Consider the following 27,961-nt stretch of genomic DNA (forward strand, 5'->3'; position numbering starts at 1 on the left):
ATATATGAAGCAAAATTATCTGAAACCTCCACAAACCTCAAATAAAATTTATTAAGTTAATTTGAAACGAAAATACTGTTTGTCAGTAATGAATGACATTATAGAGAGATAAACAATATATGCATATTCAAAAAATTCTTTTTTGACGAAAAGTAGGCAAAAACATCAAATTATCTCCCCTAGCACACAAAACCATGAAAAATAAAATATCCATGTGACCAAGCAGACCACGTATACTCATGAAAAGTAGTTGACCTGTTAAAAATGTACAATTGCGTCTGTCTGTATCTGTCCCAACATAGATTTATATATTTAGTGATCGTATTCATTGTTGCTTTTCATGTTTTCTTTGCTTTTTATGTTTTACACACCATAACATTCATGTGCCATATTTTAATCCCAATTTTTTGGTAATTTTTGTTCTATAAAATAAAGACTGACACCTTCTCCAATGGATATCACTGTTACAATGCATGTCATTTTCTTGGTTCATAAATATTAAAATGCCTCAGAAGGCCTATAAATGTTTCCCTTATTTAGATTTAGAATAAAAAAGAAGAAAAAGTATTCTTTCGGTACATATAGTCATTTAGATGAATTAAAGTAAAAATACTGTAGGTCAGATACCGTCTTGACCTTGATGTTCATAGATAGAAATAAACTATCATTCCAACATCGTCACACGAGGAGCCGCCATGGCTCAGTGAGTTAATAGCATGAATTTAATAGAAAGTGTGTGTGTGGGGGGGGGGGAAATGGCTGAATGGTTAGCACATGCGCGCTGTATCATACGGTCTGTCATTGAGTAAAATGGCAAGGTTTCAATTCCCCGGTTGTACCTGACAAGGAGTAAGGTCACCTGTCCAACCTCGTGGGTTTTCTCCGGGTCCTCCGGTTTCCTCCCACTGCTAAAGACCCCTACGTGCAAGCGAATATATAAAATTGAACCATATGTTAGTCCCGAAATGACCTAGTTTGTGTCGAGTGGACGTTAAACCCCATTTCTCTCTCTATATATCTACACACTCCACCTCTGTTATTAGGACTGACAGATCTGTGACATGACTGAATTCCACGTTACTCGATTATAATTCTGTCAATTCGTGACGTTCCGGACTGACAATTAAGCAACCCCTATGTGTAGTTTTGTCTTGATTATTGTACAGACTACACATGACCTGAACATGCCTTATATTTGAATCATTTTTAGTAAAGAGTATACTGGCATGTTGCTCCACTAACAAGGTTATCACACACCATATTGTTTGATACCATAGCATGATATCCAATCTCATCACTACTCATCTTTCCCTAGAGTTATCTACCCTTTTACATCCTCCTATTCCTAGAGACACAAAATTGCTAAGATACTTCTAGTTTCCTGAATAAACCAAGCTACATAAATATTTCTTTTTTAATTTTGCATCGACTTAACTGGAATTTGAAAAAGTAAAAATAACATCCAAAGTAGCACTTGACAACAATTTCTATTGTTTTGGAAGCTAGAAAGGACGCAGTAACCAAAATGGTCGCTAAGGTATGGTTTATGGAGACGAAAACCTCTCAAGGACGGATAACTCTGTCACATTTACCAAGACCTCTCTGGCCCTGGATGGCATCTAGGGAAGGGTAACTCTGTCTCCCTCATCAAAGACCTCTCTGGCCCTAGATGGCATGTAAGGGTGTATAACTCTGTCTCCATCATCAAGACCTCTATCGCCCTGGGTGATATCTAAGGACAGATAACTTTCTCCCTCTCATCTACACTATCCGGTTGAATTATTTTATTTCTCAAATTATTGAAACCAAAAAATAATATAAAATATTGAATGCTTCCAATTGCCAACATGTGCCATTTTGTCTTGTTATCTTGTCTGCAGGCCAAATGGGCCATGGTCAATTTCGACCTTGCATCCCAAAATTCGTCATCGGATGAAACTCTGGAAGATTGGCAGGATGGTCTGACTAGCATTTCCACTCAACGCTCTAAAAGTAGCCTCCTATCCAAGCCCACCTTGCATGAACAACTCTGGGAAGGCATTCAAAGAAAGTCACATGACTTCCTGCGGGGCACGGGAACCTTGTTAAATAGAAGTTTCTCGAAAGAAGAACAGCTGATGTCATCACAGGTACTTGGTTTGGCAGGGGAAGTAACACTTGTTGAGGGGGAGTAACTCTTGTTGAGGGGGAGTAACTCGTGTAGAGGGAAAGTAATTCTTGTAGAGGGGAAGTAATTCATCTAGAGGGGCAGTAACTCTTGTAAAGGAGAAGTAATGTTTTTGATTTTCAAATGATATCATATTTTATATAGGTTAAAATTCGGAGCACTTCTGAGCACTTTGGTAATGGTTTAGGAATCCTCTAAGGTTTATTTCTAAAATTAAACAGTGTTTTAGGTTGGGGTTGGTTTGTTTTGTTTTTTTTTGTTGAAATCTTGTCGTAGTTTAGAATGGTTTTCATGAACCCTAAATAGAGAGTTATTTATATATAACCTGATTCAAATACAGATCTATATTTCGTTTCGTTTTTTTAATACTTTCGATGGCCTACACTACATGAAGATCTGACCGGTTGTAGCGATAGGTCGCGTCAGAAATCGTACGAGCGGCTTTTGACCCTATAATGTCAGACATTTGATTAACCAATCAGCATTGATGTTTCCAGTGGATTACACACATTTCTTGGCAACAGACCGTTTCAGTGGCTAATCCCTCTCATTATCCAGAACACATCAATGATAACAAACAACTCTTCCAGATCCTAGTGTGGGGGGTTGGATGGCTGAATGGTTAGCGTGCGCGCGCTGTATCATAAAGTCTGTCATTGAGTCGACTGGCGTGGTTTCGAATCCCCGGTTGTACGTGGCAAGGAGTAGGGTCGCCTGTCCAATCTCGTGGGTTTTCTCCGGGTCCTCCGGTTTCCTCCCACTGCTAAAGACCTCTACGCGCAAGCGAATTATGTAAATAAAATAAAACCATATGTTAGTCCCGAAATGACCTAGTTTGTGTCGAGTGGACGTTAAACCCCATTTCTCTCTCTCTCTCTCAGATCCTAGTGTAGTAAAGACAAGTAAAACGAAATTTTGAACCATAAAAAATAAAACGAAATAGGATCAGTGTTTTAAACAGATTGCCAGATTTTTGGATTTGGGTGGAATAATAATAATAATAGTTAACGATAAGGTTGTCTTAGAAACCATTATAATAATGATATAACAGAATCGGCATGAGTTGCTATCATATTTATATATCAGATACTAGTCCACCATATTATGTCATGGTATTTCATTATTAAAAGCATCAAACTAAACATAAATATAGCGAATATAGGGTAGTCCCAACACATAAGACTTGTGTAACGAATATAGGTCCGTCCCCGCTGACTTCTAGCAGAGAAGACTTGTGTAACGAATACAGGTCCGTCCCCGCTGAACATAAGCAGAGAAGACTTGTGTAACGAATATAGGGTCATCCCCACTGAACATATTATTAAATGAATGACTAGACTTCTATTCAGCGGAAACTACTCTATATTTTTATTAATGTCTTTTGATCCAGTTGTTGGTTTGTAGTGCCACTGTCTGGGCTAACTTTCCCTCATAGACACACTGTATGGCATATGCCCGGCCCGGCTTCATTAGCCCAGTAGGAGCAGAACAGTAGGACGTTAAACCACATTTCATTTCATTTATTTGTTGATGACTGTGTCTACCACATAGATTACAAAACTCCAACATCATCTCTATTTACTTCGGTATGAACACCTTATGGTTTTAGGAAACGGACCATTTATCTGCTGGGACCGGGTAGAAATCAGTGACTGGTTATATAAACTTTATAACATTGTGATACTTGCCTCTTCACCTTGGGGGTTGGATGTTTGAATGGTTAGTGCGTGCCTGGTGTATCATAAGATCTGTCATTGAGTCAACTGGCGTGGTTTTGACAAGGGGTAGGGTCGTGGGTTTTCTCTGGGTCCTCCGGTTTCCTCCCACTGCTAAAGACCCCAATGCGTAAGCGAATTATTAAAATAAAATTGAACCATCTGTTTATCCAGAAATGACCTTAGTTTCTATAGAGAAGACTTAAATCCCATCTCTCTCTCTCTCTCTCCCTCTCTCTCTCTCTCTCTCTCTCTCTCTCTTTTCAAGGGGCCCCATGTCAGTTGAGATATCAGCACTGGTTACTCAACTGGATAGTTCTGGTGTGAACTAAGAGAAACCTTGATATTTGTTTCTCAACTGTGGCATGCACTTGCCATCGGTGATGTGTATAGGGTTGAAGGAATGCCTACCTAGCCATTCAGTCGGGTCATGAAACCAAGTTCTACCCATGTAGACATTGGCTCCTCTTGACAGTTGACAATCAAGGAGAGACATCGTAGTCTTAACAGGAGAGACATTGTGTCTTGTAGTCCATCGGGAGAGACAGTATGTCCTGAGTTTTGTAATCGACCTGGTAGAGACAATACAACAACATTGAAATAGAATTATCAGTTAAGCAATTGTCAGTGAAATTGTCTCGTCTTGACTCATTGACTGAAAGATAGTGAAGTGGAGCAGCTGAAGAACTTACCTGTCAGTTAATTTACCTGTCATATAACAAAATATACATGAGATCAATAGATACTGGATCAATATAAATATCAATCAATGAATCAAATTATAATACCAGTCACATTCCTGATATTGGATATTTAGCGCTGTATCTATGGGCCTATCTCCTGATATTTGATATTTAGCGCTGTATCTACAGTCATATCATCTGATATTTGATATTTAGCGGAAGTATCTACAGGCCTATCTCCTGATATTTGATATGTAGCGCTGTATCTACAGTCATATCATCTGATATTTGATATTTAGCGGTGTATCTACGGGCCTATCTCCTGATATTAGATATTTAGCGCTGTATCTACAGTCATATCATCTGATATTTGATATTTAGCGGTGTATCTACGGGCCTATCTCCTGATATTAGATATTTAGCGCTGTATCTACGGGCCTATCTCCTGATATTTGATATGTAGTGCTATATCTACAAGCATATCTCCTGATATTTGATATTTAGCGCCATGTATACAGGCACATCTTTTGATATTTAGCACTGTATCTACAAGCATATCTACAAGCATATCTCCTGTTTATGATTCATCCATCGGATTCATTTCTAAATTTGTTTTTACAATTTTTGTTTTATTCTGATTCAAATGCCATGGCCAATAGCTAAAATGTATTCTCTAGGATTGTGACTCTCAACTGATAAATTATTTTAGTTTAAGTTTTAATGAATTGGGCCCCCGATTTATATTTCATTTTGTTTGTTATACTTTCTATGGCCTCCACTACCCTAAGACATTGTAGTGAAGAGGGGAGCCACGGTGGCTAGGTGGTTAAGACGCTGGCTCACTAGCCTGGAGGTCGGGTGTTCGATCCCTGCAATGGCCGAGAAAGTTCATCCTGAATTTTCCGACGTGGTTTCCCCTTGTCAGTGGTGCAGAACGGAGGGCCTGACAAGGACAGTTGTCTAGTCCTTCGGATGAGACGAAAAACCGAGGTCCCGTGTATACATTAGAATGCACGTAAAAGATCCCTTGGCAGTTGGAATTCGATATAAGAGTAGGCGATAGTGCCGCTGCCCGGGCAAAATTTCCCTCATAGCACACTGTATGGCATATGCCCGTCTTCATTAGCCCAGTATAGGAGCAGAACAGTAGGACGTTAAACCCCATTTCATTTCATTTCATTTTGTAGTGAAGACAAGTTAAATTGTTTTGAAATATAAAAATCAAAAGTAAAATAGGATTGGTATTTTAATCAAATTATTTTCGTTTAATATCAGGTCAAATGTAAAATTTTCTACCAGTGGGGCCACACCCCAATTTAATTCTCTGTTCTTCGGGAACTCCTGTTAAACTTTTTCTTATTTCTTCGGGGAAAAAAGCCTAATTTAAATACCAAATCTACTTGGTTGCACTCTTCAAAAGATTTTAGACCGAATTTTGTTGGGGGGGTGGATGGCTTAGTGGTTAGCACGTGCATGCTGTGTCATTAAGTCTGTCATTGAGTCAACTGGCGTGGTTTTGAATCCCCGGTTGTACGTGACAAGGAGTAGCGTCGCCTGTCCAACCTCGTAGGTTTTCTCCAGGTCCTCCGGTTTCCTCCCACTGCTAAAGACCCCTACGCGCAAGCGAATTATGGAAATAAAATTGAATCATATGTTAGTTCCGAAATGACCTAGTTTGTGTCGAGTGGACGTTAAACCCCATTTCTCTCTCTCTCTCCAAATTTTGTTAGTTTTGAAGTGATTATTTATTTATTTATCAACATCCCGAAGTAGAGAAAATCAGGTCCCGAGTTTACAAATCATTCTCAGATTTAAGTCAAGAATTTACTCAAAATTGTCTGGCTTGTTTTAAGTAAAATGTAGCCCTTTATAAAACTTTTATTGTTTTAATGTATCAAATACATCAATAAGAAATTATGTGTAAAGTTTTGTGTTTTTAGATCAAAGATATTTCTCATAAACAGTGATCGAAAGTTGAGTAAATTTCTAACTTAAGTCTGAGAATGCTTTGTGAAATCGGGGCAAGGTTGATGTGGTCCTACACAAGTCTTTTTATATCAAATATTTGAACATTTATCAATAAAGTGAATATATCTGTTGACGTGACAACAGATCATCTGTTGAGGTGACGACAGATCATCTGTTGACATGACGACAGATCATCTGTTGACGTGACGACCGATCATCTGTTGACGTGACAACAGATCATCTGGGTTCTTCCTGTATTGATATTTGTTGATATATTTGATGCAGGTATTATAAAATAATAATTGATCGTTGATTACAACTAATTATATTATATATAATACTAGGGTAAGAAAACCATGAATCAGTATTCACAACAAACCTTGAAGAAATCAGTGGATATGAAATCAAAATTAGAGGAAGCAATCCTCGGAACTGGTAATGCCAGAACTGAAATGATGCTACGCAGACGGCAAAACTCCATCAGCTCAGGTAAATATTTATATAGGAGAGAGGTCATATAGGCCATGTCTGTTTTTCGATCCCTTCCTGCAGGACGGAGGGCCTGGCAAGGACAGCTGTGTAGTCATTGGATGATACAAAAAACCGTGGTCCTGTGTATACATTGGTGTGCACGTAAAAGATCCCCTGGTAGTTGTAATTCGATATAAGAGTAGGCTGTAGTGCCCCTGCCCGGACAAAATTCCCGTCATAGCACACTGTCTGGCGTTTGCCCGTCTTCATTAGCCTAGTCGGAGCAGAAAAGTAGGATGTTAAACACAATTTCATTTCATTTCGATCTCTTTCAGTTTTGAATAAAATATTATTTAAAAAAAATATAAATTTTGAAAAATCCAATTTTAAGCTGTATAAGATGATAACTGAAAACAAAATCTTTGCCATCCTTTAAAATTGATATCATTTAACTTACGGTAATCTGTGTATGTAAAATTAATATCATTTAACTTACGGTAATCTGTGTATGTAAAATTAATATCATTTAACTTACGGTAATCTGTGTATGTAAAATTGATATCATTTAACTTACGGTAATCTGTGTATGTAAAATTGATATCATTTAACTTACGGTAATCTGTGTATGTAAAATTAATATCATTTAACTTACGGTAATCTGTGTATGTAAAATTGATATCATTTAACTTACGGTAATTTGTGTATGTAGAATTGATATAATTTAAATTTCGGTAATCTGTGTATGTAAAATTTTGAATATTCAGTAGTAAACAATTATATTATGTTTTGACAGAAATTAAAGAAGTTCCTTGTGTTAGATGTTGTAGACTCTGAAGGCAGGGTTTACTTCATCCACTTTACATCGTACTAGTCACTGGAACTTATTTAAACATTACCTGGGCTATTTAATTATAGATAGATAGATTCAGGATTGTTAATTGTCTATTAAAGATACATTATGGGAGATTAGATAAAGAGCTGGCAGTTCTCACTATAATAGTTTAAAATTAGATAATGTAAAGGGAATTCGCTGAGAATTTCAGTCAAGTTGATCCACTATGAACCGAGAATTAAGCGATTGAAATTACGGCCTTGCCCCGATCATCATTACTAAATTCGGTACAATAAAAACATAGTCTCAATTATCCAGTTCATGATTAAATCATGAATGAAAGCTGAGCAGCAAATAGGATCATAATCCAATAAATATCGCAGACTAGCGATGCCACCTAGAGTTGATTATAGTCTGGATAAGTTAATTAATGTCAAATTAATAATTGAGATAACATTTCAGGCCTAAAGAAAGAGTGCAATTGGCAGATAGGTAATGATGGTGGGTGTGGAGGTAGATTGTTAATTGTCTATAAATAGTTTCATGTGATTGTACCCCACCTTTGATAGGTAATGATGGTGGGTGTGGAGGTAGATTGTTAATTGTCTATAAATAGTTTCAGGTGATCGAACCCCACCTTTGATAGGTAATGATGGTGGGGGTGGAGGTAGATTGAGATGGAGGAAAGATCAAGTACAGTGGAGACATTCTATGGAAATACACGATGGGTATAATAACTTTTGTTAGTTTACTGATAGGTGGTTTAATATAATTATATGTAAACAGCATGTCAAGTCAGCAGTTCAGCGGGATGACAGAGCCTCGAGCTAGCAGTTTTAACTAGAGGCCAGCAGTTCTAACTCGATGACAGCAGTTCTAGCGGAATGTCAGCAATTCTAGCTAGAGGCCAGCTGTTCTAGCTAGAGACCAGCAGTTCTAGCTAGAGGCCAGCAGTTCTAGCAAGAGGTCTGCCATTCTAGTTAGAGGCCAGTCATTATAGCTAGAGGCCAGCCATTCTAGCTAGAGGCCAGCTGTTCTAGCTAGAGGTCAGCTGTTCTAGCTAGAGGCCAGCAGTTCTAGATAGAGGCCAGCTGTTCTCGCCGGATGTCAGCAGTTCTATCTGATGTCAGCAGTTCTAGCTAGAGGAACGTTATCAGTTTCTTACATTATTATTATTATTATACATAAAACATGCCTTTATATTTTTGTTGTAGTCCGACGAAGCCAAGAGATATGGAGATTGTTTGCCATGTTGAAGGAAGTTTAGCAGCTGAAGTTAGCATGATATCATTAGATCTTCTAGAATTAGTCATGCAGGTAACATCCTTATAACATGACTTCTTATCACTGGTGTGGTTTTGAATCCCTGCTTGTACGTGACAAGGAGTATGGTCGCCTGTCATGGGTTTTCTCCGGGTCCTCCGGTTTCCTCCCACTGCTAAAGACCCCTACTCTCAAGCGAAATATGTAAATAAAATTGAACCATATGTGAGTCCCGAAATGACCTAGTTTGTGTTGAGTGGACGTTAAACCCCATTTCTCTCTCTCTCTCTCTCTCTCTCTCTCTCTCTATCTGCATGTAGCCGATCATGAATTCTATAGGGACAATCCTATCGCACGACAGTGGGAACCAGACATAATAGAAGAATCTAAAAGAACCCTCCTTAGCACACTGTCTTTATTAGCCCAGTTGGAGCAGAATAGTAGGACGTTTCATTTCATTCATTATGGTTTAGTACTTTCTATATATATATATACATACAAAACATTAGTTTAGAATAAAGATCATTTGTATGATATAATGATTATCATTAGCAGAGGTCGCAGTCACGCAAAAATCTGGGTATTTCACACATTTTTTTCAAAATAAACGCAAATATTAACGGATCCTGCGTAATTTTCACGCAGAAAATTTCCCTGACTTGAGAATAATTACATTATTCTATGTCGTAGTTTGTACAATTTATGTGCTTGACCCGGCATTTACACACCTCTACTGCACGTAGTCTCCGTAGTTTTTTATATTTCCTCTTATTTCATTCATAAGTTCATGGCAGTAAGCCTACGTAGCTACATGTATCCTATTGGAAGCAATAAAGCGCATTTCATACAAGACTTGGGATTGGCTAGAACACGATATACTGTTTACATTCAGCCGATCAAATGTTGCCTTTTATATCGATAGTTTTCTCTTTACGTCCTGTCGAAGTGAAAGATTGAAATGACTGTGCCGTCAACCATAGACATGCCGTTAACCTCCAGTCATGATTAGACTAAATACAGTAGGCATATCAGTGAAATAAGGACGCTCAAAATAGGGTTGTTCACAAAACAACTTTACATGCTTCTATATTGAGTATTTTGAGAGACTCTAAGTCACGCAGATGTAGAGGGCAAAAAAGCAAAATTTTGGAATGTCTGCGTATTTTTACGCAACTCGAAATTGATCCACTGTGACCTCTGATCATTAGGTTTACAAGTCAATGGTATGTTTATATATTTCAGATTGCTCAAACATCAGATTTAATGCAGCCGTTATTAAGCAGTGCGTTACGCGTGTTGTTACACATGTTCGCCTTGAATCAGAGTTCGTTGGTTCTACAGAATATGTTCGCTACACAGAGAGCTTTAGTCACGCGGGTAAGATTTACATATTAATATTCTACACACCTTTAGTTAAACAGGTAAGATTTACATATTAATATTCTACACACCTTTAGTTACACAAGTAAGATTTACATATTAATATTCTATACACCTTTAGTTACATAGGTAAGATTTACATATTCTACACACCTTTAGTTACACAGGTAAGATTTACATATTCTACACACCTTTAGTTACACGGGTAAAATTTACATATTCTACACACCTTTAGTTACACGGGTAAAATTTACACATTAATATTTTATACACCTTTAGTTACACGGGTAAGATTTACATATTCTACACACCTTTAGTTACACGGATAAAATTTACATATTAATATTTTATACACCTTTAGTTACACAGGTAAGATTTACATATTGATGATATTTCATGCACAGATCCTGAATGAATCTAAACGCGGTTCATTGAAAACTCATTAGAAATGTCATTTCTCAAGTTTTATAGTGACATGAGTCATATCATTCTCAAAATTTATTGTGAGCGAAGTAGGCAGTTTTTTTTTTAAATAATTTATTATTGGAGCAGATCAAATGAAATTAGTTTTAGTTTGTCAGAGTTAGGATAAATAAATAGCCACTTTTCCCATTGGTGCAGTAAAGTACCAATAAAAGATGGCAGAGTCTTGTTACACTCAAGCAACATAAATCGATGAAATTTCAGCTGATTATAACTTTATAAATACTGGACGGAATTCAATTATTTTTGGAATTATATTCCTTTTAAGAGACTCAACTTTCACAATATTGTAGTTTGCAAGGGATTCCTTTATCGATAAAATGATGATTCAAGCCTTTAAATAATTTATAGTAAATTGTGAAAGAAATATATACATAAATACTTACTTTTTGGACTAAAATTCTTTTTAGAGGTGAAAAATTCACGATATAATAGTTTACAAGGGATTCCTATAGCGTTCAAATGACGCAACAAGACTTTGATAGAAGAACTCCAAGGAATGATATAGAAAGATGGAGAAGATTTTTTGCGTTGATATTATTTGGCTCTGTTTAATTTCAGTTTTTGGATTTATTATTTGAAGAAGAAACGGAACAATGTGCCGATCTGTGTCTGCGTCTGTTACGTCACTGTAGTTCTTGTATTGGTAATACCCGATCACAAGCCAGCGCTTCACTTTATCTACTCATGAGACAAAACTTTGAACTGGGAAACGTAAGTTTTTGAATTTTGATAAAATAAACATCCAGAAATTTTTGTAATTTATAAACTTTTCAGTATGTCAGAATGATATTATAATCAGAACACTATTGTCATTCAGGGGGGTGGATGGCTGAATGGTTAGCATGTGTGTGCTGTATCATAAGGCCTGTCATTGAGTCAACTGGCAAGCATATTATTGAAATAAAATTGAACCATATGTTAGTCCCGAAATGACCTAGTTTGTGTCGAGTGGACGTTAAACCACATTTCTCTCACTGTCTCCTATTCTTATCATTTATTAGAATATTTTTCCTTTCTTGTAGAATTTTGCACGAGTCAAGATGCAGGTCACCATGTCTTTAAGTTCATTGGTTGGTCAGAATCATAATTTTAACGAAGAATATTTACGTAAATCGTTGAAAACTATTTTAACGTATGCCGAGGCTGATGTTGAATTACAAGAAACAACTTTCCCTGAACAGGTTTGTAAAAGATTTATTGCTACATCTGAGGTGGCTCCTTATTGATTACTGGTACTAATTTTTATACGCCCACATGGAAATGTGAAACGAAAAAACCTATTTAATTTCAACAATTTCCGTTTATTACTTCTAGAGTTATGGCCCTTGTTTCACTTTGTTGCACCTTGTGAAGGCTATAATATCATAAGTTATCTGCCGATCTGTATGAAATTTATATGCATTATTCAAATTAGTAAAATCAAGAATCCTATTGAATTTCAGCAATTTCTGTCGATTACTTCTAAATTTATGGCCCTTGTTTTACTTTGTTGAACTTTTGAACGTTCAAATGGCAAAAGTTATAATCCAATCTGTATGATTTTTATATGAATTATTTGAATTGGGTAAATGAAAAAGCCAGTCAAATTTCAACAATTTCTATAAATTACTTCCAGAGTTAAGGCCTTGTTTCAGTTTGTAAAACCTTGTGAACCCTCAAACAACGAAAATTATAATCTGATCTGTATGAAATTGTCTTGTAAATAAATGCCCCCAATTATCTACAAAATAATAAATGTGCGACACCCCTTGTCGACCGCTTGGACGATTTAGCTGCTGTGGACGTATGTTTCATTGCCAGGCAACCCATCTTTGTTACCGGCACTGTACGTGTGAGTCTATTATACAGTTTTTAGTTTTCAGAGTAAATGGGTCACAATCTAAAAAAATTTCCATAGTAACACACCTACAAATCAAATTTCAAATTTTTCCTTTTTATAAAATGAAAATCAATGACATGACGAAAAGAAAATTAATGGAAAACCATTTTATTAAGACATACATTACTCCACTTAATAGTCAATAAGTACCAATTGGCCATTAATTTCATTAATTTAATTTGCTTAATCTATCCCTTTATTATCTTCCATTCATTGTTCCTAAGTTGTACGTATATACAACAGATTAAAACACATGTATACATGTTTTCTGTTAGTTACCTATCTATATACTATGTATCCATAAACAATGGTAACTATAGCCAATTAAAACCACAGTGTTACTGTGTAAATATGTATAATAAGTATACTATGGTGTCCATCTATATGAGAAAAAGTACTTAAAATGTTATTAAACCAGTGTCGGGAAAACTTTTATCTTTTCATCGTTTACCTTTAAACAAAGTAGTGCAACTTTAGGTTTGTGCTAATATTTTTGGATATATAGACAAGTATTAGGTCAGATCGCATGGGTTGATACTTTTGTCAAAAAGTGAACGAGTTTTAACCTAAACAACCTGACTATAGCTAATCCACAGGCAAACTTTCTCTTCTATATATATTTATTATTGTTTTGATTTTGATATCGTGAAGTTAAGAAATTTATTATTTTGATTTTGAAACCGTGAAGTCAAGAAATTTATTATTTTTATTTTATAATCAGAAAGTTAAATATTTATTATTATTTTTGGGTGGCTAAATGATTAATGTGCAAGCGTTGAATCAAGTTCGTCATTGAGTCATCTGTCTGTCATCGAGTCAACTTGCGTGGTTTTGATTCTCAGTTTGTATGTGACAAGGAGTAGGGTCATCTGTCCATTCTCGTGGGTTTTCTCACAGTCCTCCGGTTACCTCCCACTTACAAAGACCAGTACTTGCAAACGAATTGTTGAAATAAAATTGAACCATATCTTAGTCCCGAAATGACCTGGTTTATTATTTTTATTTTAATATCGTAAAGTTATGCATTCATTATTATTTTTTTTTTGAAGCCAACAAATTGATTCTGCAAAAAGACATTAGGTTCCATATTGATGATTTATTATTATTTTTATTTTGAACCCACGAAGGTGAGAGATCTGGTGTTTAACCTGCACATGATTTTATCGGACACGGTGAAGATGAAGGAATTCCAGGAAGATCCGGAGATGTTATTGGATCTGATGTATCGTATCGCTAAAGGTTATCAGACGTCACCCGATCTCAGGTTGACATGGTTACAAAATATGGCCGGTAAACATAGTGAGGTAGGCTAGAAAACCACAAGGTCTTTATTTACTGAAATATGGCCGGTAAACATATGGCTGGCCAGTTAATTGATGCCTTGGGTTTTGTCTTGAAATAAAATGAATTTTAAGTTAGTCCCGAAGTTGTTGTAACCCTTTCTTGGAGGCACAGTGGTTCAAGGAGTAAGAATTTGGCTAGCTAAACTGGTGTTTGCCAAGAAAGTTCATCGGGCCAGGCAATGGACAACATATAGTCGTTTGGATGGGACAAAAAACTGAGGCCCCAAGTACACATTGGCATGCAACTAGAGGAACCCTGGAATTTGATATAAGAGTAGGCCAAGGCGCCACTGTCCGGGCAAAATTTCTCTTATAGCAAACTGTATGGAGTAAGAGCGTCTTCGTTAGCCCAATCGAAGCAGAAAAGTAGGACGTTAAACCCCATTTCATTTCTATGTGATATATTTTTCCGTAAATAAATAGAGGATATTTGTCGTTTTGTCGTGAATAACATATTTTATTTCATCGAGAAGCAAGAAAACTTATATTTTCACGAGTGCGTAGCATGAGTGAAAATATAAACGTTTTCTTGCTTAGAGATGAAATAAAATATGTTATTCACGACAAAACGACAAATGTTCTATTTATTTTATGATTTTACAATCATTTTAGGTAAAAACAACATGGACTATTTTATCCAGTGGAATAACACTTTTATTTCACTGATAAAACGCGGTATTCCACTACTGATCATAAAATAAATTAGTTTATGATTATAATGTAATAATCTAGGTTTAATTTGTTTTTCTGTATTTATAGAAAGGGAACAATGCCGAGGCGGCACAATGTTTAGTACATGCTGCAGGTCTCGTGGCTGAGTATTTGAATATGTTGGAAGATAGACCCTACCTTCCTATTGGTTGCGTCACTTTTCAGGTAAGATATTGGTTGGATTGATCGTTGTTGTCATGGCGATAGTTTAATCAATCAGTCAAGACTGGTGAATAGGACTATAACAAGAGCTCTTGAATTACAGAATCACATAATACAGAGTTGGGGCCTTATTTACTAATAATACAGAGCTTGTGCCTTATTTACTAATAATACAGAGCTGGGGTCTTATTCACTAATAATACAGAGCTTGGTCCTTATTAACAAATACTGAACCCATAATATAACGCCTTGTAGGTATTTTCCCCAAACTATTCTTAGAACATAGTTTGTCACTTGGTGGAATCCCTTGGGAATTCCCCCACGATCGCAGCATGTGTAGGACGTTATATTACGTCCTGGACAACTGCCACTCACTGTGTGTAGGGCGTAATATAACTCCTTGGAGGTATTTTCCCCAACCTATTCTTAGAACATAGTACATAGTTCTTCGTCATTTCGTCAAATTAATTACACACACAAAAGGGGTTGGTTAACGTTTTAAAAAAGTCACGCTTAACGGGTTAAACAATATTTTAAGAAAGAACTAAAATTTGTTCTAGAATTTTAACCTATGAAAATCCTGCATCCTTAAAGTAGTTTAGTTTAAGTTTACATAAATAAGGCCTCTGGTTTATTTCTACATTTTGTAAATGAGAAAAATCAATTTCTTAAAGATACATTATGGGAGATAAGATAAAGAGATGGCAGTTCTCGCTATAATAGTTAAAAACTAGATACTGTAAAGGTAATTTGCTGAAAATTTCAGTCAAATTGATCCACTATGAGCCGAGAAAGAAGCGGGTGAAATTTTTGCATAGTCTCGGTCATCATTACTAAAATCATTAATATAAACAGCATAGTATCGATTATCCACTTTTTTTGATTTAATTATCAATGGCCGTTAGCGGCAAATAGGAATCTAATCCAGCCAACATCGAAGGCTAGCCTTGACATCGAGAGTTTATTATGGTCTGGATAAGTTAATTAATGTCTAATTGATAATTTAGATAACATTTCAGGCCTAAAGAAAGACTTGTAATAAGCAGATTTTGCTCTTGCATAATGCATGTTTAATCTTATTAAAATAAAAGAATTAACTATGGATGATATCTGTTTTATAGAAAATAACCCCAAATGTATTAGAAGAGAGTGCTGTGTCAGATGATGTTGTATCGCCTGATGAAGAGGGGATTTGTACAGGGAAATATTTCACAGAAAATGGCCTTGTTGGTTTATTAGAACAAGCTGCAAGTTCCTTTACCATGGTAAGTTGATGTAAAACTATATTAACATGGACATTAGTATATTATCATCATCAACATACATTTCTAGATCTTTTACCATGCTGTGGGTAATCCATTAGAAACATCAATGCTGATTGGTTAATCAAATGTCTGACGTCATAGGGTCAAAAGCTGCTCGTATTACCTCTGACACGACCTATCGCTACAACCGGTCAGATCTTCATGTAGTGTAGGCCATCGAAAGTATAAAAAAACGAAACGGACATATAGATCTGGGCCCTGTTTCTCGAAATCTTAACTAAAGATAAAATCCAAATCTTAATAGATATTTCAATTTTGATTGGTAAGCACTGAAATTAATCTAATATTATCCAATCAAATTACTAAAATTTGGATTTTATCTTAGTTAAAATTTCGTGAAACAGGCCCCTGTATTTTAAAAAGATTGTTTCAATCTTTAGTTGATCATGTTCTATTACAAAGCTTTCATACTACTCAATATTCAGTGTTTTGTTAGTTAAAATAATTAATGAAGATCCATTCAATGTTATTTATATAAGGCTGAGTAATTTTAGCCAAGTTCCATTTAATTGTCCTTTGATGAATAAAGATGGTTATGTTATATTACAGGGTGGAATGTTTGAACTGGTCAATGAAGTATATAAGATATTAATACCAATACATGAAGCTAACAGAGATTATAAAAAGTTGGCACATATTCACCAGAAATTACAGGAAGCTTTCAGTAACATCACAAGACAGGTTCGTTACTAACTTATCTTTTATTTTCGACAGAGACAGACATACAATTAAGTCTATAGCATGCATATTATCAATTGAAACATGTATTAGCAGTGGTCCACTCCAATATAAACTAGATCATTTCGGGACTAAAATATGATATATCTTTACTTCAATAATTGACTTGCTCACAAGGGGCTTTATTGATAATCTTCAAGGGGTTGCTCTCCATTTCATGCAAGTGTCATCTATGCAAGACATGAGTTCAGTCCCATGAAATGTGGTTTAATGTTATACTTTCTGCACCAATCGGGATAATGAGAATGGGCAGTCCTATAAATATATTTGACAGAAAGTAGGTTGCCGGTCCCTTATGTCTAGGCTTGGTATAAACACTATTCTGTAATATGAACTGAGGCTGGATGGCCGAATGGTGTAACGTGCTTGCTTTAGATCATCAGGTCTGTCATTGAGTCAAGTGGTGTAGTGTTGATTCCTAGCTTGTACGTGACAAGGAGTAGGGTTGCCTATTCAATTGTGTGTGTGTTCTCCGGGTTTCACCCACTGCTACAGCCCCATACACGTTAGCAACTTATTGAAATTTATATATGGTGCGTTAGTTCTCAGTTTGATCTGAGTGGACATTAATCCCCATCTCTATCTGTTTTATGTGATTGGTAGCACTCTGTGGCCGTTTGATTTGAGTGGATGTTAAACCCCATTTCTCTCTTTCTGTTTTATATGATAGGTAACTCTCTGTGACAGTTTCATCTGGTCCATGATATTTTGGGAGAGGCAACAAATCATAAAAATTACATTTACATATTGTTTAAACAATAATTATGATTCAGGCACTTTGAGTACGCTTGGTGGATTCTAACGTGTTACAATGGACGTTTATTATTATTATTACAGAAAGGAAAGCGTATGTTTGGTACGTATTTCCGTGTAGGTTTTTATGGATCTAAGTTTGGTGATTTAGATGGTGAAGAATATATATATAAAGAACCTGCTATAACCAAACTAGCAGAAATATCACACAGATTACAGGTAAAACATATAGTATTTCACACAGATTACAGGTAAAACATATAGTATATCACACAGATTACAGGTAAAACATATAGTATATGACACAGATTACAGGTAAAACATATAGTATTTCACACAGATTACAGGTAAAACATATAGTATATCACACAGATTACAGGTAAAACATATAGTATATGACACAGATTACAGGTAAAACATTGTATATAGTATATCACACAGATTACAGGTAAAACATTGTTTATAGAATATCACACAGATTACAGTAAAACATTGTTTATAGTATATCACAGAGATTACAGGTAAAACATATAGTATATCACACAGATTACAGGTAAAACGTTGTTTATAGAATATCACACAGATTACAGGTAAAACATATAGTATATCACACAGATTACAGGTAAAACATTGTGTATAGAACTCACTACAAATGTTCACGCTCAAATAACAAGTACCCAAGTGATTACAAGGTAGACACGGAGTACACAGAGTATTTGTGTAAGGCAGAGTAGATTCTATTGGTCTATAAATAGACATTGGACATGAAATTGTTTAACTTGAATACGAACAGTAATAGCCATGTATGCAATCCTACAAGTGTCAGTACAAAACAACAATATTCCACGTTAACATGGGCTAAATATTCCACGCTGAAAGCAAATAAAGACTTTCGCCCCATATAATAATAATAATAATAATAATAATGTACATTTATATAGCGCTTAATCCATCCATGAGCATGCTCTAAGCGCTGTAAGTTAATGGCTTCTGTGGATAATACATCGTGAACATATGCGTCTTAAGTCTAGATCGAAATTGAGCAACTGTTTCTGAACACTTTATTTTGTCAGGTAAGTCATTCCATAGTCGTGGACCATATACACTGAAGGCTTTATCACCAAAAGATTTTAATTTAGTTGAAGGTACAACAAGTGATAGATTATTCTGTGAACGGAGTGGTCGGTTTGGTACATAAGGCTGCATAAGATCTGTGATATAGGATGGAGCTGAATCATGCTGAGACTTGTAGACCAGTGTTAAGATTTTAAAGTTTATACGAGCCTCTATTGGTAACCAGTGAAGCGATTTAAGGACAGATGTTATATGTTGACGTTTTGCTGTTCTTGGGATGATTCTGGCACAGTTGTTCTGAATTATTTGAAGTCGCTTTAATAAATGTTGAGATATTCCAGCCAAGGCACTATTACAATAGTCCAATCTTGAAAAAAAATTAGAGACCGCACCAAAAGATGACAAGCAGCAGTAGTCAATAGATGACGAATGTTTCCTATACTACGGAGATGAAAATTACAAACACGGCATAACTGATCAACCTGTTTTTCCATTGTTAAAGACGGATCAAATATAACAAAATATAGACAATAAAAAAACAAAACATTTTTCTTCCAAAATTATTTATGTCCAAATTTTAAATATGATTAATGAAAATGGTTATTGGCTGTCATGGCTGTAACTAAGGGATCTATTTGAGTTGTTATATATTATCAGGGTTTCTATGGTGATAGATTTGGTGAAGACGTAATACAAGTATTAAAAGATTCTAATGTAGTGGAGAAAGAAAAACTCGATCCAGAAAAGGTAACAAAACAAAACAGTTTAAAGTCTCAATTTTTAAATAAAGGATAAAAATCGAATGTGACTTAACATTTGGAGGGGAGGGTCTATAGTAACATATGCAATGCTAGGAGGAGAATTTTGCCCTAATGCAGGACAGAGGGCCTGACAAGGACAGCTGTCTAGTCCTTCGGATGATACGAAAAACCGAGGTCCCGTGTACACATTGGCGTGTATGTAAAAGATCCCTTGACAGTTGGAATTCGATATAAGAGTAGGTCTTAGTGCCGCTGTCCGGGCAAAAATGTCCCTCATGGCACACTGTATGGGGTATGCCCGTCTTCATTAGCCCAGTTCGGAGCAGAACAGTAGGACGTTAAACCCCATTTCATTTCATTTGTTTTGCCCTGACAGCAGCATTAACACTTACTCTTCATCAAATTCCAGCTACCTGGCAACCTATGTTGTTTGTGAAATGAAATGAAATGGGGTTTAATGTCCTACTGTTCTGCACCGAACTGGGCTAATGAAGATAGGCATACTCCATATAGTGTGCTATGAGGGAAATTTTGCCCGGACAGCAGCACTACGGTCAGACCCTCCGTCCTGCATCACTGACAAGTGGGAACCACACCAGAAAATCTGGATGAACTTTCTCGGCCAATGCAGGGATAGAACACCCGACCTCCAGGCTAGCGAGCCAGCGTCATACCCACTTAGCCACCGTTTGTATTGTCATGAAATATTTTTATTATTTTGCCAGTATCATATTATCATTATAATCATTTTTGGGGTTTTATTGCCTGGCAACATGTTTATTATATCCTATTACATTGGCGGCGTACAAATAAAAGAACCCTTGACTCGGGGGGGGGGGGGGAGTTCAAAATAAGAGTAAGGCATTGGCATAATATGCTTCATAACACACTGTAGAAAACTAGGACATTAAACCACCCATTTCATTTGTCTAGAAACCTATATTTGTAATTTCCTATTGTGGTTATATTTTATATTTTTGTATTTCCTATTATGGTTATAATTTTTATATGTTTGTATTTCCTATTATGATTATATTTTATATTTTGCAGGCATATATACAGATAACGTATGTTGAACCGTATTTTGATTCATATGAATACCGAGATAGAATTACATATTTTGAGAAGAATTACAAACTGAGTAAGTAAATAAAATAATACAAGCACATGGAGTGGTGGGGCGGGGGATGGCTGAATGGTTAGTGCAAGCCCATTGTATCATAAGGTCTGTCATTGAGTTAACTGGCATGGGTTCGATTCCCCGGTTATAGGGTCGCCTGTCAAACCTCGTGGGTTTTCTCCAGGTCCTCGGGTTTCCTCCCATTGCTTAAAATAAACCCTACACGCTAGCGAATTATTGAAATAAAATGGTACCATATGTTAGTCTCGAAATGACCTAGTTTGTATTGAGTGGTCGTTAACCCTGTGGTTTATCCATTTATCTCCATTCAAATTGTAATATTTTTTATGTTTTTTATATTATAGAGAGATTTATGTACGCTACACCGTTTACGTTAGATGGACGAGCTCATGGTGAATTACACGAACAATATAAACGTAAAACAATATTAACAACAATCCATTTCTTCCCGTATGTTAAAACCAGATTATCAGTAATAGAACGACAACAGGTAAAATATATTTATATAGAATCGTGGGGGGTGGGGGTAAACCAGATTATCTGTTATAGAGACCACAGGTAGAATATATTTTAATTAAAAGGGTTGATTGCTTTATTAATTAATCAATATTAGTTATACTCTCAGTATAGTCAATATTAGTTATACTCCCACTACAGTCAATATTAGTTATACTCTCAGTACAGTTCATATTAGTTATACTCTCAGTTCAGTCAATATTAGTTATACTCTCAGTACAGTTAATATTAGTTATACTCTCACTACAGTCAATATTAGTTATACTCTCAGTACAGTCAGTATTAGTTATACTCTCACTACAGTCAGTATTAGTTATACTCTCACTACAGTCAATATTAGTTATACTCTCACTACAGTTAATATTAGTTATACTCTCACTACAGTTAATATTAGTTATACTCTCAGTACAGTTAATAATAGTTATACTCTCAGTATAGTTAATATTAGTTATACTCTCAGTACAGTTAATATTAGTTATACTCTCAGTACAGTTAATATTAGTTATACTCTCAGTACAGTTAATATTAGTTATACTCTCAGTATAGTTAATATTAGTTATACTCTCAGTACAGTTACAAATAGTTATACTCTCAGTATAGTTAATATTAGTTATACTCTCAGTACAATCAATATTAGTTATACTCTCAGTACAGTTAATATTAGTTTTACTCTCACTACAGTTAATATTAGTTATACTCTCAGTATAGTTAATATTAGTTATACTCTCAGTATAGTTAATATTAGTTATACTCTCACTACAGTTAATATTAGTTATACTGTCAGTATAGTTAGTATTTTGGGAAATTTTGAATAGGATTCACCATCTCTTGATATCCAGTTGAACATATTCCTGATCGGGCGTTCTCTGACTCATTTAGGACATATCCAGCATATACTGCTACAAACCTATCTTCATATGTTGGTATGTATGTTTCGTTGCCTAACAACCTTTGTTTATTTATAATTATAGATAATATTATCACCAATAGAAGTCGCTATCGAGGATGTACAGAAAAAGACGAAAGAATTAAGTACAGCTCTACATCAAGAACCACCGGATACTAAAATATTACAGATGGTTTTACAGGGCTGTATTGGTACCACGGTTAATCAGGTAATTAATTAATTAACAGGTATGATGCTGGAGGTAGTGTATGCCTACAAAATTATTACAGGTATAATGCAGGTAGTATATACTTACTAAGTGATGAAGATGCTGAGGGAAGAGGGTGGGGCATACAGAACATTGATTGTTAGTACGGAACGTAGCTGAATTGATAATTGTAATATTATATAATTACAGGGACCATTAGAGGTTGCTATGGTATTTTTAAGCGGTGTTGCGGAAGGTAAACAGGTGCCAAGTAAACATCATAATAAATTACGTCTCTGTTTTAAAGATTTCATGAAAAAGTAAGTCTTTATGTTTATATTTTTATTTTAGAAATATAGTTTCACAATTTACTATAAATAATCAGGGGCGGATCCAGGATTTTCAGAAAGGGGGGGGGGTGCTGCCCCCACTTGGGAGTGCGAAGCCCAGCCCTTGGTGGGCGAACTGACGGGCAATCAACCAAGTCACCAACCAGCTCATTTCGAAGTAAATTACGACCGGGATCACTACCATTTTTAAGTATTTCTGTTCTCCTTTCCTGCAAGAATTTATGGGGCAAAAAATTGTTCGCCACCGCAAAAAATAGGGGGATCTTGCGCTGGGTGCGAGACCCCTCCCCCCCTTGGATCTGCACCTGATAATTATTTAAAGGCTTGATTCATCATTTAGCACAATAAGAATCCCTTGTAAACTATATTATTATCTCTATCTCTATACAGTAATATACAATAATATACAGTAGAATACAGTAGAATACAATAATATACAGTAGAATACAGTGATATACAATAGAATACAGTGATATACAATAATATACAGTAGAATACAGTAATATATAGTAGAATACAATAATATACAGTAGAATACAGTAATATACAATAGTATACAAAAGGATATTTAAATTATTTGTCTGGTTGAATTACAGGACCAGTGACGCTCTACATAAAAACAAACAACTAATCACATCGGAACAGAAGGAATATCAGAGAGAATTGGAGAGAAATTACCGAACTTTCCATGATAGAATCCAACCCATGATATCACCTACAGCTCATCTTAAAAAATCTAAACATCATAAAAGGTAAGATTTGTTTTGTTATGTATTAATCTTACTTAATACATGTATACCTGATTACGTTATAGTATAGAAATAAGTACACTGAGTACATTATGGTTATAGTGACTTTTGTCCTTTCTAACATAAAACAATCTAATTAAAATATAGATCTATATTTCGTTTCGGTTTTTATACTTTCGATGGCCTACACTACATGTAGATCTAACAAGTTATAGTGGGAGTTCACGTTCTATGACGTCAGGTACCAAGCAAGCGACATTTGACCAGATTACGTCAGTCATTCGATTAACCAATTAGCGACCGCCATGTATTTTTTATCTACTTTTGCTTTGTTTTGATTTCTATTGCTGCTAATGTCTATCCACAGTTCCACGCAAAAAAAAGGTCAAACGCTCGATTCGACAGACCATTTGATTGGCTAACCCCTCATTTCAAGCAGAACACGAGTACAAATATATAAAGTATATTTATTTAAAACATGTGTTAGCTGTTTGAATATATTACAGGTTTATTTATGTTTAACACATCAAGTGTATTCTAATAGTAAGTGTAGGAGGACCGCACTACACACAAAGATGGGGGGGTTGGATGGCTGAATGGTAAAGCGTGCACTCTAAGTAGGGTTGCCTGTCCAACCTTGTGGGTTTAATCCGGGTCCTCCAGTTTCCTCCCACTGCTAGGGGGGATGGATGGCTGAATGGTTAGCACGTGCGTGCTGTATCATACAGTCTGTCATTGAGTCAACTGGCGTGGTTTCGATTCTCCGGTTGTACGTGACAAGGAGTAGGGTCGCCTGTCCAACCTTGTGGGGTTTCTCCGGGTCCTCCGGTTTCCTCCCACTGCTAAAGACCCCTACACGCAAGCGAATTATGGAAATAAGCTCAAACCATGTGCTAGTCCCAAAGTGACCTAGTTTGTGTTGGGTGGACGTTAAACCCCATTGTTCTCACTTGATTATGTAAGAATCTTACCAAATGGCTGAACACCCAGTTTATATGTTTAAAGTTTGTTTTTTTTATTTCAATTTTCAGTAAAGAAGCTCGAGCTAAACGTCAAACTTCACCACCTGCTGCTGCTGCCTCCGCACAACAATAATTTATAAATAACAGCTAGACCACCTGGATTTGTTTCATATCATGTATGGGAGTTTCCTTCCACTTGTAAATATCTATCCCTGTGCTCAAATTGTACCATATTAGTCCCGTCGATATAAACTTCATATATTCACTTATTTGTGGGATGACGATCTGTTACAGGTGGGATGACGATCTGTGTTACAGGTGGGATGACGATCTGTGTTACGGGTGGGATGACGATCTGTGTTACAGGTGGGGTGACAATCTGTGTTGCAGGTGGGATGACGATCTGTGTTACAGGTGGGATGACGATCTGTGTAACAGGTGGGATGACGATCTGTGTAACAGGTGGGATGATGATCTGTGTTACAGGTGGGATGACGATCTGTGTAACAGGTGGGATGACGATCTGTGTAACAGGTGGGATGACGATCTGTGTTACAAGTGGGATGACCAATGACGATCTGTGTTATTTGAAAACCTCCCATCTATAAATCAGTGTTAAAATATAACAGATTTAGTGTTCCACCGTCGAAACAGAATACCAAATATATGTTCAACCCAATCAATAATTGAAAAATATGATCATCCCAATTCAATACTTTAATTAGCTGCATAATAAATGTGAATAACATGTTTAAGATATAACAGATCCCATGTTTAAATCTACAGAGTGCTTGCTACATCACTTCAATCAGAGGTTATCTGTATGAAGATAATTATATTCACGAATCTCTGGGCCATATATCCATGTCATACATAATTTTACTTCAATTTCTACAGAATATCATCCTTATCTAGTCCAACAGATTTCATCATTATAGTATTTATTACATGTTTTATTATCATAAAGTTACTTCCGTCATGTTGTATGGTTAGCTAGTCATATTTCATCATTCATTAAATTGGTTTTATTCAAATATTATATTATTTACAGGAAATGTCCATTTTTAAATCCCTCTACAGACAGTTTATATACCTACTAGATGTCACTGCCAATGTTCCTTCTAAATTTGGTAGTCAGTGTGCGTAAAAATCTTATGATATTTAAATTTTAATCGTATAGCAAGATATTTTTACAAGTGTAATTGAAATTGCTAATCACTGCCAATGTTCCTTCTGAGTTTAGTAGTCAGAGTGCGTAAAAATCTTATGATATTCAAATTTTAATCGGGTGACAAGATATTTGTAATTGGAATTGTTTCAAGATAATTCTGACACGACCTGTAATTCATGCCTAATACAACTGGATTGAAAAATATAAACAGATCATGCTGTGAACAGGTGGTGTCTGAAAACCAGAATCTGTGCTCTCGTTGTAAAATGTTTGCGTGCACAAGCCCACGCACAATTTAGAGGGAACAATGCTGACTGTCTATGAAATACATAAACCTACTCATACAGGATAATAATATGTCCATTTATATTGTGCCAAATCCACTAAAGTACAGTCGCAAATTCTCAACACTTGCATCGAAACAATTGACCTGCGAAGTGATCTCAACACTCTTACCAATCCTCGCAAGATAGAGTAAGACTCGTCATGATTCAACATTTAATTTAACCGTAGTGTTGTTCCATCCACCCATCCAGTTTAGCAGGTTGTTTGTTTGGAAGTAGGGGGGGTTGGATGGCCGAATGGTTAGCATGTGGGTGCTGTATCATAAGGTCTGTCATTGAGTCAGCTGGCGTGGTTTCGAATCCCCAGTTGGGTTTTCTCCGGGTCCTCCGTTTTCCTCCCACTGCTAAAGACCCCTGCGCGCAAGCGAATTAGAGAAATAAAAAAAAGAACCATATGTTAGTCCCGAAATGATCTAGTTTGTATCTAGTGGAAGTTAACCCCATTTCTCTCTCTCTGTGTTTGGAAGTAAGTGTTGAAATTTTGCAATTGTCACTAAAGTGCTCACGGCACGTACCGTGCGTAAACTGCCTCATCATTTTAATTATGTTATTTTGTGTTATATACAAGATTATCTCATGTCCTTAATGTTAGTATCCAGTTATGTCTGGTTTAAATGTCGTCATCGCAAGCGAGGCATTAAGTAATATATTGACATTAATCGAGTATTGTTTCAATGTATTACACAAATGTCTTGCTTGCGACTAGTCAAGTATTTCTCTGTATTCATCATATGATCACTGTCTTTTTATTATTAAAATACAGGTTTGACGTCATCCTTTGATGTTGATCTAACATTATTTTATATTAGATGAAATATTGGACTCGTGTGACGATTTCATTGAAATGCATGTGTGGAATAGTGTCTGTATTTTAAGTTTTTTAATGGTCTCAATCAAGACATTGCGTAATATATTGAAACAACAGCTCGGCTAACGTCCTCATGCAGTATTCATATATTACTTAATGTCTCGCTTTCGACCATTAAACCATAGGTACTGTAAGATTGGGCCATGTGTCTGAAATAATGGTACGTCAATAGTAGCGTGTAACATCTGTGTTTTAAATGCCAAATAATATACAGTAAATGTTAATCTAGTTCCATACATATATGTATGTCAGTTTAAAACTCAGTAAAGGTTTATCAATACCAAATAATATACAGTAAATATTAAACTAGTTTCATAAACAGGTTATGAATCTATATATCTATGTCAGTTTAAAGTAGCTAAGTCTCTATAACTGAATATCATCCAAAGTCTTACACATTGAAAACACGAATTATTTGTCAATTCAAATCAACATTGATGTTGTTATCTGACCGGGAAAAGGCAGGCTTCTGATATCCAATATTTAAGACAAAATAAACATTTTACCATTGGTACACGAATCGTGTATCATAGTGCATTTTAGCGTCACTTGTAACAAGTGACCAGAAAGAACGAGGCTAGACATATTCAAAAACTCATGTCAAACGGTGATACCATTCTTATCTGGTATAACCAGACACTAGAAATTGGCATTTGGTTAAGACTCTTGCCGTATTTCGCAGGACATAACTGATTTAATATTTAGTCAAAAACAGAAACAATTGAATGTAAATCAGTTTATATACAATCAGATTACATTATTTTATGTGTTGCAACCCATTTCGGTCAATTTCTAGGTGCCAAATGTTAGCGATTTAGCTCCTTTAAGACTCAGTAAGGCTTTATCAATGTTAAATTGTTTTCTGCCAGCAGAAGCTCAAATGTCAGTTTATTGCGTACTGATCAGAGTACTGATCGGACCGGATGGAATGAAATTATAATTCTAGTGTCACCGAATCTGGTCACAGTTCTGTCAAACATTCAGTGTGATGTGAGCAGAATCTTGATGTTATCAATTGTTTCTAGTTTCATTCAGTTGATGTGTGTGCCTTATTG

At 35.8% G+C, this 27,961-nt stretch overlaps 1 protein-coding gene across 1 annotated transcript; it reads left to right on the plus strand.

Annotated features, from left to right (window-relative positions):
- The first annotated feature begins 59 nt into the window (after positions 1–59).
- LOC126819668 (dedicator of cytokinesis protein 7) lies at positions 60–27,961 on the plus strand. The gene is made up of 19 exons (XM_050547832.2): positions 60–2,129; positions 6,878–7,022; positions 8,453–8,564; positions 9,051–9,153; positions 10,342–10,476; positions 11,524–11,676; positions 11,988–12,146; positions 13,972–14,148; positions 14,947–15,063; positions 16,182–16,325; positions 16,935–17,066; positions 17,961–18,095; positions 19,608–19,697; positions 20,762–20,852; positions 21,197–21,342; positions 22,340–22,483; positions 22,673–22,782; positions 23,409–23,564; positions 24,593–27,961. Exons 1-19 carry the CDS (start codon positions 1,830–1,832, stop codon positions 24,654–24,656), a joined length of 2,613 nt encoding a protein of 870 aa, XP_050403789.1. The 5' UTR covers positions 60–1,829; the 3' UTR covers positions 24,657–27,961.

Source organism: Patella vulgata, chromosome 4 (genome assembly GCF_932274485.2).
Source record: "Patella vulgata chromosome 4, xgPatVulg1.2, whole genome shotgun sequence".
Taxonomy (NCBI): Eukaryota; Metazoa; Mollusca; class Gastropoda; family Patellidae; genus Patella; species Patella vulgata.

Bases quoted from the DNA above. Each gene is read 5' to 3' on its own strand.
- LOC126819668 (XM_050547832.2), top strand. From the start codon at position 1,830: ATGCTTCCAATTGCCAACATGTGCCATTTTGTCTTGTTATCTTGTCTG. The intron at 19,698-20,761 runs GTAACAAAACAA...TATATTTTGCAG, and splicing joins AAAAACTCGATCCAGAAAAG to GCATATATACAGATAACGTA. The intron at 22,484-22,672 runs GTAATTAATTAA...ATATAATTACAG, and splicing joins TTGGTACCACGGTTAATCAG to GGACCATTAGAGGTTGCTAT.